General features: G+C 47.3%; 2 protein-coding genes and 1 non-coding gene across 3 annotated transcripts; 1 reads left to right on the forward strand and 2 right to left on the reverse strand.

Moving 5' to 3' along the window:
- The first annotated feature begins 195 nt into the window (after positions 1-195).
- LOC135817250 (protein polyglycylase TTLL10-like) lies at positions 196-3,348 on the forward strand. Its single transcript, XM_065330387.1, has 3 exons — positions 196-1,757; positions 1,926-2,083; positions 2,855-3,348. Exons 1-3 carry the CDS (start codon positions 509-511, stop codon positions 3,020-3,022), a joined length of 1,575 nt encoding a protein of 524 aa, XP_065186459.1. The 5' UTR covers positions 196-508; the 3' UTR covers positions 3,023-3,348.
- Positions 3,349-3,417: 69 nt separating this feature from the next.
- Positions 3,418-14,888, reverse strand: LOC135817251 (aurora kinase B-like). The gene is made up of 13 exons (XM_065330388.1): positions 14,650-14,888; positions 14,510-14,557; positions 13,425-13,639; positions 12,622-12,671; positions 12,403-12,464; positions 12,081-12,160; positions 11,600-11,738; positions 10,984-11,079; positions 10,182-10,234; positions 6,592-6,664; positions 5,691-5,792; positions 5,093-5,149; positions 3,418-4,490 (listed from the first exon to the last, which is right to left on the reverse strand). The coding sequence occupies exons 1-13, from the start codon at positions 14,686-14,688 to the stop codon at positions 4,380-4,382; spliced, it is 1,125 nt and encodes a 374-aa protein (XP_065186460.1). The 5' UTR covers positions 14,689-14,888; the 3' UTR covers positions 3,418-4,379.
- On the reverse strand, positions 4,625-4,696 carry Trnah-gug (transfer RNA histidin (anticodon GUG)). Its single transcript has one exon. It is a non-coding gene; the product is annotated as a tRNA-His (tRNA).
- Positions 14,889-14,898: the final 10 nt, after the last annotated feature.

The raw sequence follows: 14,898 nt of genomic DNA on the forward strand, positions 1-14,898 counted from the left end.
AGCAGCGCCGCTTTGGCGTGGTCAGTCTTTGATCGTGCTTCCCCACACTCGGGCCACAGAAATCCGGTGTCTGCGTTGCTGGATCCGACTCAGCGGCTACCATCGACGTCAACCATGCATGAGTATGACTATTATTTTGTACGAGGACCTACGCTTGTGTGCTAGTACTTCTCTCGTCCTTGTCAGTCTCGTAGATCTACTCACTCAACTAACTCTTTCATTTTCAGTCAAGTAACAGCTATGGAGAATCTCTGCGGCTGTGCTTCGTGGCAGGTCATTTTAGCTACATTCACACTCGAGTCGAGGCTATTTTCTTATTGGCTACGGCCATCGTTACGTGAGAATAAAGAATTGTCTATTGCTGCAACCTTTGCATGCATTGCCTGAGTATTCCGATACTTGCGTGGTACCAAACCCTGTCCGCAAAGCTGCGCTGACCTCCGAGGTCTGTACAGGGCAGGAGTTGTACTTTCAGTGACGGAGAAAGTCTGCGAGTAGTAAGTTGACCATGCCTTTCAACTCAGTGACCTCGTTCTCCCGATCGCCTATTCGCTACGCTGCGGTGGTGGTCACCACGCTGGCAGTTGGCCTAGCGCTGGCATTAGTTCATAGGGCTGGTGATAGCGACGGTAGGGAGCGGTGGTTGTGGATGGTAGCGGATGAAGGCGCTCTAGCTGGCCTAGAAGCAGAAACTCTGGGGATAGCAACCAATAAGTTTTCAACGAAAGTGACCTCACCAGTCACGGGGAAGTCAACTGCTGAGGCCGGAATCAATGACCTGTTGCCAGGCAGAAGTACTACTAGTCACACTGCAACTCGACAGTGTACCAAGCAATGGGAGAAGCAGTTTGTGATGCCGCCTGCGGGCACGGCGGTGTCGTTCGGCTTCTTCAACCGGCCTGGGTTCACAGCGCTGTTTAAGGAGGCGGAGCGCCGTAAGTGGACCATACAGCACAGCATTAAGGCCAGCTTGCCGTCGCTGGAAAGCGTCAGCTTCATCTTCACCCACCCGTCCGCCTACCTGCGCTACCCGAGCCTGCGTGAGCTCAAGGCGCCGCACCATCTCATCTCAGCCGTCCAGGGCATGCAGGCTGCGTGCGGCTCAAAGACAACCCAGGTGCGCGCGTTCCGGGAGCACGCCGACAAAATCAAATGCAATTACAGTCGTGTGAGATTCCTACCGACGTCGTTCATCTTGTCGGAGCCCAGTCACTGTAAGGAGTTCTTCAGACTCGATGCGCTGTATGAGCCACGGTGGATTCTAAAGCCGTCCAATAGCTATGGTGGAGCGGGCATAGAGGTACTACATGGTCGCAGCGGCATAGAGAAAATGAAGGAACGTTTCACGCCCTGCCAACGCTGGCACTCTGGTCTGAAACCGGACAACCGTTACATCGTACAGCAGTACCTGGAGCGACCTCTTCTGCTGCACGGCAAGAAGTTTGACATCCGCATGTACATGCTGCTGGCCAGCACCCAACCGTCACTGGTGTTCTACCGGCAGGGCTACGTCCGGGCATCATTGAACCCGTACAACCTGAACAACACCAGAGATATGTCCTCGCACCTCACCAACACACATGTCCAGGAAGCGAGCCGGGCAAACTTCACCGACCAGCTGCACAGCCACTTCTGGTCGCTGCTGGAGTTTCAGGAGTACCTCGACAAGCATCTGGCTGGCGACAAGGGCAAAGGGTTTGTCAAGCAGCACCTTGAGCCGTTTGTGAAGAATGCCAGTCTCTATGTATTTCATGCAGGTGAGCGTAGGGTCTACAAACCCACCTGGAATTGTAGGTTATGGTATGTGTGTGTGTGTGGGGGGGGGGGGGGGGGGTAGTCTTTGCAGTGCTGTATACAATTTTGGGTTTTAAAACTCAATTCAACTGTGTCACATGGCATGGCTCGTTGTCGGTTGCTTTGTGCAGGTCGCGACAAAATCATTCGATCGCCGGGGACCTTTCAACTTGTCGGTTTGGATATTATGGTTGACGAGAACTTGGACTGCTGGTTTATAGAAGCAAACAACTACCCACTGTGGCCATATCAGGGGCGATTCTCCAGTCACCTGTCTCTCAGAATGGCGGTAAGACCGAGCACAATCTATCAGCTGTAGCTACTGTTCTCTGAACAGTAGGACTGAAAGTTTCCCAACATGGCTTCTTAGTCTACATGTATAGAACTCCAGCGCATGCATGGCACTGACTTAGAAATCCCAGTATAATCCTTGTGCGTGGTTTTACTCTTTCATTAGACGGCCAGCTGACTACATGTGCATCCAAATGGCATTCGACGTGCGTCTGCATTCGCGCACTTGTCAACTTGTCGGTACTTTCGGGCCAGTTTCGGCGGTACACCCTAGCCGACTTGCAGCAACTTCCTTGAAAACAACGTGTGTGTGAACTTTTGACTGTGTACACTGTCGCGGTAACTTGTAGACACGTACTACACTGATCCCTGTTCAGGGGCGTCGGAACCGGTGCGGCAGGTGCGGCCAAAGCCGCACCAATAGTTTCATCTAGTGATTTTTGAAGCAATGGAATATGGTCTAGTTGAGCCCAATTTACCCAACATTTTCTCAGGGGAGGACTCCTGGACCCTTCACCCATTCATGGCCGCACCAATGTCGAATACTTTCCGACTCTCCTGCAGTTGTTGCCAGTGGTACATGTGCGGAGCTGTCTGCCTGTAAAACGCTGCATTCTCAGTCAGCGCATGACTGAGAACGGATGCATCACCTCATCTGTGTATCGATATGCCCAATTTCACATGACCATTGTGTATGTGTACATGCCATTATCTGTTGGTCTTGTTCGATCATTGTCTACCTGTGTGTTTGTTTGCTATTGTTCTTCAGGAGGATCTGTTTGATCTTGTGCTGTCACTGCACACAGATGATGCAGTGTTCCTCAAGGCAAAGTCAGGTGACATGATCTCGTCATTCGAACTGCTATACAATGAAATAGAAGACTGTTCCCGCAAGGAGGCGATCCTATTTGATCCTTGTGATGTGTTTCCCCCGTAGGCCAGAAACTATTCAACTCATCATACAGGCAGATCAGAGAGAGAGAGAGAGAGAGAGAGAGAGAGAGAGAGAGAGAGAGAGAGAGAGAGAGGAGAGGAGAGGAGAGGAGAGGAGAGTATGATGAAACGGGGACCCGTGTACAGTGACGAGCCATTCGTGTAACTTGCTGCCGCTGAACTGTTCGCCAGTCAGCCATGATTATTAGTTATTACCAATTCAAAGTACAGCCATTGAAGAGACGTGACTACAGTCCGTCTACAGTCCGTAATATTCAACCACCCACAATCCTGCTATATTTCATCAGTCTGAAGAGCCATATATTTAACTTTAAATCAGGCCTGGCTACTATATCCTGGACACTGAGGATATTCAGGCATATGAGTTGCACGTATTGGTGAGTGGTTTCTTGACATTATTTACTTGATTCGAAGTGCATATTTCAACAGCGCACAGTACTCGTACCGGCATACGCCGCTAATGCAGTGAAGTTCATGAGTGGGAGAAAGTGCGTCGACTTTCACAGATTACTTACACATGCATGTAGACTGTATCAAAAAAATACTAACATGATTACTCAGATCACAGATACACAATGACTAACGAAATTCAAAGCAACTTCAGAGCTTGCGGACACACACGGCACCAAGAAAAGGGTGCGTTAATTAGTATATTGACAGAAGCACGATAAGCACACGGCATACATGCATAAGGGCTCAGCATACGGAAGCATGTGCTATGCCAGAGAAGTATCACTGCAATAGGAAACATAATTATGGGAATGTGTCGCGAGCTGAGGACTTGGCAATGCTCACGACAAATCACGCACGCACACACACATCGGCTGGAGAACTTGTACATAAACCTCAAAACGAAACTCACCCCACCTAATTGGCGGAGGGAACAACTTCACAAAGCAGGCACTAGCAAAGGAAAGGAAGGAACTACTGATGCGTTACACCGGACAAAGAGGAAGAGAAAAGACCATCAAAGTAACAAGTATTCTACAGCAGCTAGTGACAGCTAGTGACAAAATTGGGTTAAACACATAGTGTTGCAAAAGAAAAACCAAACGATGAAGGCAATCGGAATGTCACAGTTGCATGTTGCAATGAACGCAACTGTTGGAAAGTCGCTTGGATGTGTACAGTATATAATAACGTTATAAAGACGGCCTGCGGGCAGAGTGTGGTGCAGCTGTGGAACCACCAGTCACCGTATCACGATCTTAGTTCACTGGCAGAACATGAGTGACGATGGGAGCATGAGAGCGCACCACAAACTCTTGCCTCAACAAGTACCGAGGGCTCAGTCGAAAAATAGACTACAGGGGAAGGGCACCTCCACTCTTGTTACGTTCTTACTTCATTCCGATATTCTCCAGTGTGGAGGCTTCTGCGTTCTTCTTTACCCATGGATGGCTGAGTACTTCCCCAAGAAGAAGGCGGTTCTTCGGGTTATGTCGCAATAACTGCGGGACACACATACACACGGATAAAAAACAGTAAGCACTAGTTATGATACACATCCAGGACTGCATAACTCTACTACAGCTTCATTTCGGATGGGAGTGTTGATTCGCTGGAGGAAAACAGGAAAAAAGTGTGCTGTGACCAGGATTCGAACCTGGGTTACTACGGCCACAACGTAGGGTCCTAACCACTAGACGATCACAGCTTGCTACGGGAGCTCACGTGGTCTACGGAGTTGATTGAGTTTATGGATTCATATCCGTTTGAGATAGAGAGAGAGAACTTCTTTTAATTAATCTACTACACGTTTTCTGTTTACAATCCACGTACTGGCTGTTCTTTGACATAATCAGAATAAGGGCATGCGCTATACTGAATTCGCACTGCCGCCGGTTCTGCTACGATTTACGACATAACTGCAATGGTGTTTGGATAGCAATTTCCAATTCCATCCAAGCTCCCCACTGACCATGCCCTAAGGAAAAAGGTGTAACATAGCAACAAGCGGGGGAATTTTTACAAGCCTAATGAAAATCCCATAGAAAATACAATGAAAGAGGGTTATTGCTATGTGGAGCAAATCCTAAAGTCATGCACTAACCTTTGCGATCAAATCCTTGGCATCATTGGAGATGTACTCTGGGAAACGCAAATCCACCTGCACAGGCAAACACAATGGAAGTCACCAACACAAGACGTATGGAAATCTTGCTCAAACGTCATACAAGCCGGATTTCATGTACCACCACTGTGCATGTACATGTCACTACAGTCCATTTCAAAACTATAGACGCGTACCCAGGCAAAAACCGTTATGCCAGCATCTATACCACATAAAATCTGCGATCACTTTGTGCATAAAATTTCCAAATTGGGCGTCTGTTATCCAATCGTTTAGAAACTATATGAGAGTAACTGTGGAGCGGACCTGAGCAATATTCCGAAAACTATTCTCAAAAAGTTCCAGCCAAATTTGAAATATTTCAAAAACACTGTGCGTCTATAGTTTTGAAATGGACTGTAGAGTGTATTTCACTATCATTTCCCCTCCCAGTTGCTATCAGTTCCTAGTGGATAAACTCTTGATGACAATTCACTGAAAATCAGATACAATTTGAACTGAGAGGATGCAAAAAACAACAACAACAACAACAAAACAGAACTTGACAATGAAGTTTGGCAAGAATTCACAGACTTACCCTGGTAATGCGGCGATATGTCTGACTATGATCGTCAGCCTCAAACGGAGGCTTTCCAACCAAGAACTCGTAGGTCAGAACCCCGAGACTCCACAAGTCAACCTGGTAGTGGGCAAGAGAGAAAACACACACACACCGGTACACATTGCACAAGACTGAATAAACCTGTGCACACTGAGCAGTATGCCTTCAAACGTTTCAAAGTCTAATTGCACACCTGGATTTAGAATAATTCCTACTCAAGTGAGCGGGCTGTAAAGACATTCACATAAGCCTTGATGCCCCACCCATACAGAACTACTGCACCATAATGAAAAACATGGACAACACAATGCTCCACCAACTCTGGTGAAGTACTGACCTGACTTGAGTATAGCGACACACACATACCGCAGAAATGCTAAAAATACATCCCTTGGTGTGCTCAAAGTTGGATATGTCTGCATGTACGCTCAAACAATATGTGAGGTCTGCTATGATGTGTGTACCAATACAGGTAATCCTCTAGCTAGTCACTAATAGGCCATTCGCACGACGGGCAAACACTTTGATCGTACTGTTTCCAAGGATATTTACTCGGATACGATAAACTTGGACACACGCGTGCAACTGATTTTTTTATCTTGGCCGAGGCCCTTTTGCTCGCAATTATCTTTGCACGCTAGGAAAAGTGTCGGTTGTTGAAAGTGTGTACTGCAAATGCAGTGCTTGAAGGGAAAATTCAAAATTGAACATTTCCCGGTATTTTCAGGTCACTATGGATACATTGACGGTTGCAAAGTTTGCCCAGCACCGTGTGAACTGGATCACGGTTTGCCAGTGTTATCTTGGTCACACACGTGCAAGTGTTTACACGTCGTGTGAATGGCCTATTAGAGAAGGTTATATAGGAATGGCTTACCTTGTCATCGTGTTCATGTCCCTCGATCATCTCCGGTGGCAAGTAATCAAGAGTTCCGCACATTGTTGTCCGTCTGCATAGGAATCGAATGCACAAGAGCAGGAGGACGGGCATTGGCGAGTTATTAACAACTGGTGGTGCCTCAGGAATCATAAAATGCTGCCATGATCCATGATATACAGAAGCTGGCACAGGGACACCATCTTTCAGTGCAACTGCTTCTAGTCAGTACCCAGGATTTCACCCAGTCAATCATCAGCCAGACACAGGCTGCAGTGTTCTGTGTAGGTAGGTAGCATCTTCACTGTATGTTTGGGTTCAAAATCAACTGATGACAGCCAAACACCCGGTTGACATACAATGTAGGTAGAGTGCTGGCTACTTCCCTGTTCAAGCATGTAAGGCCATGGGATAATCCAGCAGGGGGTTATTCAGGAATAAAAATATCACCGAACACCATGGTAATAGGGTCCCCGTACTTTAATATTAGTTATTAATTAACTTATTACACATTTCCAGACAAGAGGTTTGTAGTAGACGGACTTTCTCCTACACAAATCACTATGTATTACAGTGGTCCCTCTATAATCCGCCCCTTGGGTTGTACGAGTTCACGGTTCTTCCTGTGGGTTGCTGCAATGGGCCTGCCACATTTCAGCACTTGATGCAAACGATCCTAAATGATCTCCTTACCAGTCATGATCCCGTCTGCCGTGTGTTTTTTGTCAATCAGACATTGGCCTTGGGTCAGCCACAGTTAGCCTTGGCTTGGATGGCCTCCGGTCCGTTTTCACGTGTCTTCGTCGGTACAATCTCAAGCTTCGGCTTGAGAAATGCGCTTTCCTGCAGCCCCGCACTAAGTTCCTTGGTGTGGACACCTCAGCTTCGAAGGTTCACGATATTGTTCACTGGCGTACGCCGACATCCGTCCGTGAAGTGCGTGGTTTTCTCGACCTTGCTGGGTATTACCGGAAATTTGTTCCACACTTCGCGCAAGCTGCCGACCCACTGGCCGCACTCACTAAGAAAAATGCGAAGTTTTCCTGGGGTCCTGCTTGTCAGGCTGCTTTCTGTGTACTGAAAAAACGCCTCTCATCTGCGCCTGTGCTTGCTCAGCCCGACTACATGTCTGCCGCCGCTCCCTTCATCCTTGATGTTGATGCCAGTGATTTTGGTATGGGCAGTGTGCTCTCTCAGGTACAAGATGGCCATGAGTGTGTGATTTCCTACGGTAGTGCTATTCTCAACACCACCCAACGTGACTACTCCACTCCAGAGAAGGAACTCCTTGCAATGCCGATGCTCTGTCTCGCCGTCCGCCTGAGTCTGTTGCCGCCACTACCTGTCAGTCACCGCCTGACCAGTCGTCACCAGCCGCACCAGCAGCTCCTGCTTGTGATCCTGTACCCACTGTACCGAAACCTGCACCCGAGTCCTGGCTGTCGCGCTTTACTGCTGCTGAGCTGCTTGCTGAGCTGCTTGCTGGCAAAAAGAGGATCCTGATTTGTCCATTGTGTTAGGCTGGCATGATTCTAGTCATGATGTGTTTAATTCTCCCCCTGCACACACATTAACTGCCTCTGGCCGTGCTGTTCGCCGCTATGCTTCTCAAATTCATTTGCTTTCCCTGCGTGATGGTGTTTCGTATCGCACAGACCCATCTGCTGATTCTGTTTTGCAATTAGCTGTTCCGTTCTCTTTCCAAGCTGATATCCTATCTGCAGTGCACGCCGATGTTAGTGGTGGTCATCTCGGTGCTACAAAGACCATTGACAAGGCCAAATGCCGTTTCTTCTGGCCAGGTATGTCAGCTGATTTGCGCGCATTTGTAGCTAATTGCCAAGAGTGCATGTCCCGTAAGAGCGCTATGACTGGCCGAGACCATTGCAGTCCATGCGAGCTGGCTTCCCTAACGAGATCGTAGCTATGGATCTCGTTGGACCACTGCCTACCAGTCGCGGTTTGGTGCCCCAGAACAACTCCACACCGATCAGGGCACACAATTTGAGTCTGAGCTCTTCAGTGAACTGTGTCGCCTCGTGAATATCCGAAAGACTCGGACCACCGCGTATCATCCCCAGGGCGATGGGCTCGTGGAACGCCTCAACCGCACCATAGTTTCAACGTTGCGAGTGTATGTAGTGGATCTGCCCACCTTCTGGGATCAGTATGTTTCAACCGTCCTGCTTGCATACCATACAGCCAAGTATTCTTCTACTCAATTCACACCAGCTCAGCTTATGTTTGGTCGCCAACTCCGTCTGCCTATCGACCTTGTTTATGGTTCACCCCCGACAGAGTTTGTGTCACCCGCCGAATATGTAACACAACTGTCCAAGTCCCTCCACTATAATTTCGATACTGCCCGTCGTAATGATAATGCTGCGCACCACAGCCAGAAGGACCACTACGACCTTCGTCAATTCAAGTCGGTGATAGTGTGTGGCTCCTTGAACCTGGAATTCGTCGCAAACTCCAGCCACCGTGGACCGGACCATACCGGATCGTCCACATGTCGTCGCCAACGTCATACGACATCCAATTGATCAACGAGCCCTCTAGCATCAGTAAGCGTGTACATTTCAACCGCCTCAAGTTACACGCCCGCTCAAATGCCAAGTCGTCTGTCTCTCAGTCCGGCCCCGATGTCCCGCTGTCTCAAGCGCCACTGGCTCCTACTTCTCCATGTCCGCCGCCTGTTCCGCTATTCTCCTGGCCTGATGCTGATGATGCCCCACAACCTGTTCCTCCTCCGCCGCCGGTTTTGCTGCCGCCAGCACCGCCAGCACCTGGTCCGCGTGCGCATCTGCACCGCAACGCCGGTCTTCCTGTTCGTTACAGGAACAACTATGTGTTCCCACAATGAGTCTCCAAACTCACCCTTGCCTTGCCTTTCTGCTCCACTCTGTTTCCATTGTGTGCTTGTGTATGATTTTCTTTTCCTTGCTGATGTATTTTGCTGTTTGAGCCTAGTTTAGGGCTACGTTAATTCTGTATTATGTTCTTGTTTGTTTTCCGAGGACGGAAAAATATTTGAGGGGGGGGGGAGCAGTGTAGTAGACGGACTTTCCCCTACACAAATCAATATGTATTACTATGTATTGCACTATGCATTGCTGGCACCATCAGATCCCTTGCTTTCAATTAGAGATCGCTAGCTAGCGCTCGGAGCTGTAACTGGCAATCTCGTACCGTATATTGATCCGTCTGTCAGTTCCCCAGCTCAGTTGTTGCAGAGTCTTTGCTTCCGTTGTTTTCTGTCGTCCTGCCTTCACTTGAGTCTTTCAATATACTATAAGTTCTGTGCTACCTACGTTTGTCTTTTCGTGCAATATTGTTCCCTGAGAATACTACTTGTGTTTTGAGTCGGAGAGACTGAACCAGTTTCGCCCTGTCACTCGGTCGCGCACTACAAGGTTGTTTTCACCAAGCCAGTAAAGCAAGCCAAAAGAATGCAGAGACAACATTCTCGCCACACATACAGCCTCACTCGGCCTCACTTGGAAGACGGTGCATGGACAGACAAAAAGCAAGCCAAAAGAATGCAGAGACAACATTCTCGCCACACATACAGCCTCACTCGGCCTCACCTGGAAGACGGTGCATGGACAGACCAACCAAAGTCACCGATCTTGAGCTTGTTCTGTGAAAAACAAACAACATATAGTTTACTCCCGAAGCTATGCAAAAGACGTGTGCCGTCACAAAAAGTGATACAGTGTGTGTCTGACATACAGACATGTAAGAATACAGCGAAGTACTATGCAAAGGTGACTTTTAGGATTCAATTTGAACTTGACTGCATGGTACACGATTTTGATTTGACGAGATAGCGCCCTTCAGGAGCATATTTATACAGGTCATAAGAGCACCATGCGCCAACAACTACTGGCTTGGGAGTGGCTGGACGTTTGTAAATTGAGGTTTTCGTGATTTTAACTGGATTGTTGGTTACTATCTACTAGTGTTGGAAGATGAGTTACAGTGTTTACAGTGTTTGCATTTGCTTTGTTAGTCACTTGACTTCATTGCACCCATTTTTCGGCCAGTCACTCTGAGTTCTGCTGATGTCACCTAACAAGGTGGAAATAGCTAGCCGTCCAGAGACTAAGGAGTTCGAGCATTGGTAGAAATTTGAGTTGCACTTACAAGTATCAGCTGATGGTCTGCAAGCGTTCCGAGCTGACTAAAGATTTGCCTGCATGCAGTGTGCCATGATAATTATAGTGAACTAAGTGAAGTCACATGCGGCAAAGTGACTGTCCGCGTCATGACCGTATTCGTACTACAGAACTATTAAAGCCAAGTTTTTTTTCATGAAAGCCCTAATGACCTGTACAATGAAAGCCACGCCAAGAAAATGAAATGAAAACCTCTGAGTGCAGAACTCACATTGATGGATAGCAGCAGGTTTTCCGGCTTGATATCTCTGTGAATGACCTTTTTGGAATGGCAGTAATTTAGGGCATCAGCCAGTTGAGCAATATACTGAAGAAAAAAAGGAGACGAAGAGAAAAACAGTAGAGTACATGTGCATCGCCGTAACTACGCCCTGCAATCCCAGGGGCAAGCCATGGATAAAAAGTATGCGGTGCTCAAGTGCTGGCAACTTCGCATTTGAGCGACGAACGCTCCCCAATCAGTGTGTACATGCATGGCAAAGTCTGTGCGAGAAGGAAGAGAGACCCGCTCACAGACACACTGCAATTGCGAAAGCTGTCTGAGCACACTGAATGGCTGTGGCATTACTTGTGGTAGCAATCAGATTAGAGTCAAAAGAGGCTGCGTGGGGCTGTCAATCTCAGTTTCAAACTGTGCTGAAACATCAACTGTGTGAATGCGTCTTTAGGTGTAGCATACCAGTGGCTTGTTAGAAGTGTGATGTCATGTAGAAGTCTACAGCCTTGCTGCTCGAGCCGGTACTAGCATGAATGTGCATTTCTACATGTGTGAAGCGCAAAAAGACCAAAGTGAGAATGCATCCAAGCACACACAGCAGGCATCTTACCGTTGCTGCAGTTGGCTCATCAAACCGCCCGGCTCTCTGCAGCTCCTTGTAGAGCTCGCCCTTAGCAGCGTACTCGAGGATCAAGTAAACACGCTTGTCGTCGTAAAAGTATCCATACAGACGAAGAATATTGGGATGCCTGGACACACAAAGGAGAATAAGTCCATATACATGTAGCTCACATAATGCTTCCTCTGTCCTTAAAAAAGAAGGTGCAACAAGTTTCAAATTTCAGAAGTTAGTGCTGTTCCCTGAAGATCGCATCCAGCATGAAAAGAAGTTCAAGATGCAACTGAATCTCGTTCCACAGCACGGATCATAATATATCAGGGAAAGAGTGCTATGCTTCACCGTACACCCTAGTTGGTTTTGACAGTATAGAATATGGCCTTTATCTCCTTGGCCTGCTGATCTGAAATGGTCAATTCAAGCAAAGCATTTTTTGTAAATTTTGAAATTCCACATTCAATGAAGCACTCACCGCAAATGCGACTGGATCTCAATTTCACGGCGAAGTTGGTGCTCAACCGAGGCCCGCTGCAGCTGAGACTTGAACAGCACCTAAGAGCATACAGACGAATGCACGCACAGCATTGGAACCATTTTTCCCCAGCATCCACTCAGTAACGAATACTCCTGTCATGGAAGCAGCGAATAATCTGATCCGCCCACCTCTCCACACTGCGCTCTTGGCCCACATTCACAACACCATACTCCACAGCGAGGAAGTTCGTTCTTGGATGCAGTGAAGGAGTGTTTAAAATGTAGCAAAGGCAAAAAAAAGGTTGAGGAACTAGACTTACTTTTAGTGCCACGATAAATTTTGTCTGCTTTTCTCTGGCCAAGTAGACATTGCCGAATTTTCCTGCAACGGGAACAGAAAAATACCGACTGTTTATATTCAAATCATCTGGAATATTGCGAGGTCCACCGCTGGTGTTCCAACTGACAACGACCATCAGAGATTGAAGAGAAGAGCAAGCACAATGCGCGGACGCCGACGATGAATGCATACTACTCACCTTTTCCAAGGGGTCTGCCAATGTCGAAGTCACTTAACTGCCAGCGGCGTCTGCATGAAAAGTAAAGGCACGGAGAGACAATTAAGTGTCAGGTAGTGGACACCATCCCCAAGTAACAGTACTGTATATTAGCAGACACATCGATATTCCGGATACACTTGTTCAGCGCCAATTGCTCCCAGTCAAGTAATACAGGGGCTAGGGACTTTGCAACCAGGACATCTCTCGATATCACAAATACACCTGGTCTCGAAGTACAGTTGTGGCAAGTGAAATCCGACACTTGCCATACGGGACAGCGCCACAAATGGACACCAATGATGTAATGCACTGCACCTAATTTGTACTATAGAGCCGTATGCATCCCGAACAGATCGAAAGGTCACAGCGTAGATACACACAGTTCACAAATATGGTACACATAAGGAGTATTGGTATCCAATCCCCATTCATTTTGCCAGCACCTTTTGGACCTTGACTGTGATGAGTACTAGTTTTGTCATCAGACAGATAAAGTTGTATGTAACACATGTACTGTACGTATGCAGGGGCTGCAGACTCCATGGTGCAGTCCCTTATGCCAAGTGTCGGATTTCACTTGCCACAACTGTACTAGTATCTGTAATAGAGACATTCCGCTGTACACAAACATCCAACACATTATCGAAGTCAAAGTACGGCAATCGGTAGCCATGAAGGGTCCCGGTCGTGGCACAGCCGAAAATGTTCGTACTGATGCACAACCGCCTGCGGAGAAGAGGGGGATCAACATAACAGACACTTTGGTGAATAAGATAGCCTACCGTTTGTCTGCTGCATCCGCTGAGTCTGAGAAAGAACTAGGGACGGCAGGTGCACTCGATGCAGCTGTGGCTGTAGTTGCTGTTGCAGCAGTTGTAGTACCAGCACTACAGCAACCTGCTGAAGTTGGTACTGATGAGGTAGTGCCATCTGTTGGCCCGGGAGCATGCTCCAGCTTCTTGGCAGGTGGTGCAACATTCTTTCCACCTCGCACCCACTACATTGAAAAGCAGACAAACAAGGAGCAGAAATACAAAACGTAGAATTGTTCGTTACGACAGTCAACGAAAAATGCATTTCGACCAAACACCATTGAATGCATAAGTAGTATGTACAGGCAGTTAGTGTATCCTCCATTTTCTATCAACATTCCACACTGTTACGAGAAGCACTAACAAAGTACAAGGCGCTTTCCTCTTGGAAAAGCGGGGAAAGGGGAGAAAGGGGAAAGGGGAGAAAGGGGAAAGGGGAGAAGGGGAAAGGGGAGAAGGGGAAAGGGGAGAAGGGAACAGTGGCTATTACTACAGTCATGTATTTGCAAATCTAAATCAGACCAATGCCGGCCCAAGGGTGCTAGATAAAGGAGTCTAATTTCCAGAATACTTATTGCTTGCATTAACCAATAGCTTCTCAGCTAGCTGTCAAGCCTTGTGACATAAAATTAATACCATTTTAACTTGCATACATTCGTGGAGACAGCTTAGGAAAAATTTCAGGAAATTTGTAATAGACTCAAACAAAACACACATTGACAACTAGTCTCTTATACTTTCCAAGTCTAATGAGATTGTGTATCTCCTTTTGTGAAACGGTTACCGGTAGTAGTTATTGACGTATAGCTAGTACATGTTAGCATGTCTATACAAGCCACTCGTCCGGTCTGGGATTTGAGAAGCTTGAACACCTGAACTGGTCAATGCATGTTTCACAGGTTCCCGCTTGAGGTCAAATGCATTTTGTGAGACAAAGGACACTGCAATAGTCAAATTTCCAAGAATTTGATCATAGACAGTCGGACAAAATCGTCAATAATTGAGTAAGCCGAGCACGAAACACATGCAGATCAAAACATCGTTCGGGCTCTTACTTGTCCTGCGGGAACGTTCTCTTTGTTCACTATGTTCAGGCCCCTGACCTGTATATAGTGCAAAGGCAAATCCAAAATAAACAAGAATTTTCACCACGCTGTTTCTTGAACCGCTGTTGAAAACAGACACTGTCGCTTGCCTGAGTCTCGATTCCATTGACTCTAGAAGATGTTGCCATCTCCTCTCCGAACTCAAATTGAAATTGGGAAACAGAATCCTTTCCAATAACCACTGTTTGCCTAGTTACGGTTCAGTTCCTTTAGAAATTACAATCTTCGGCGCAAAGGGAACCTCAGCAACGAGCTTGGCAAGCAGTAACTGTTGTTCTCTCATGGGATGAAACGCAACGCAAGTCCAGAGTTGCTAACATTCGAATCTGCATCACCTC

Source organism: Sycon ciliatum, chromosome 5 (assembly GCF_964019385.1).
Source record: "Sycon ciliatum chromosome 5, ocSycCili1.1, whole genome shotgun sequence".
NCBI classification, from domain to species: Eukaryota; Metazoa; Porifera; class Calcarea; order Leucosolenida; family Sycettidae; genus Sycon; species Sycon ciliatum.

Bases quoted from the DNA above. Each gene is read 5' to 3' on its own strand.
- LOC135817250 (XM_065330387.1), top strand. From the start codon at position 509: ATGCCTTTCAACTCAGTGACCTCGTTCTCCCGATCGCCTATTCGCTAC. The intron at 1,758-1,925 runs GTGAGCGTAGGG...TGCTTTGTGCAG, and splicing joins TCTCTATGTATTTCATGCAG to GTCGCGACAAAATCATTCGA. The intron at 2,084-2,854 runs GTAAGACCGAGC...ATTGTTCTTCAG, and splicing joins ACCTGTCTCTCAGAATGGCG to GAGGATCTGTTTGATCTTGT.
- LOC135817251 (XM_065330388.1), bottom strand. From the start codon at position 14,688: ATGGCAACATCTTCTAGAGTCAATGGAATCGAGACTCAG. The intron at 11,080-11,599 runs GTAAGATGCCTG...TTTTTTCTTCAG, and splicing joins ATGAGCCAACTGCAGCAACG to TATATTGCTCAACTGGCTGA. The intron at 10,235-10,983 runs GTGAGTTCTGCA...TGTTTTTCACAG, and splicing joins ACCTGCTGCTATCCATCAAT to AACAAGCTCAAGATCGGTGA.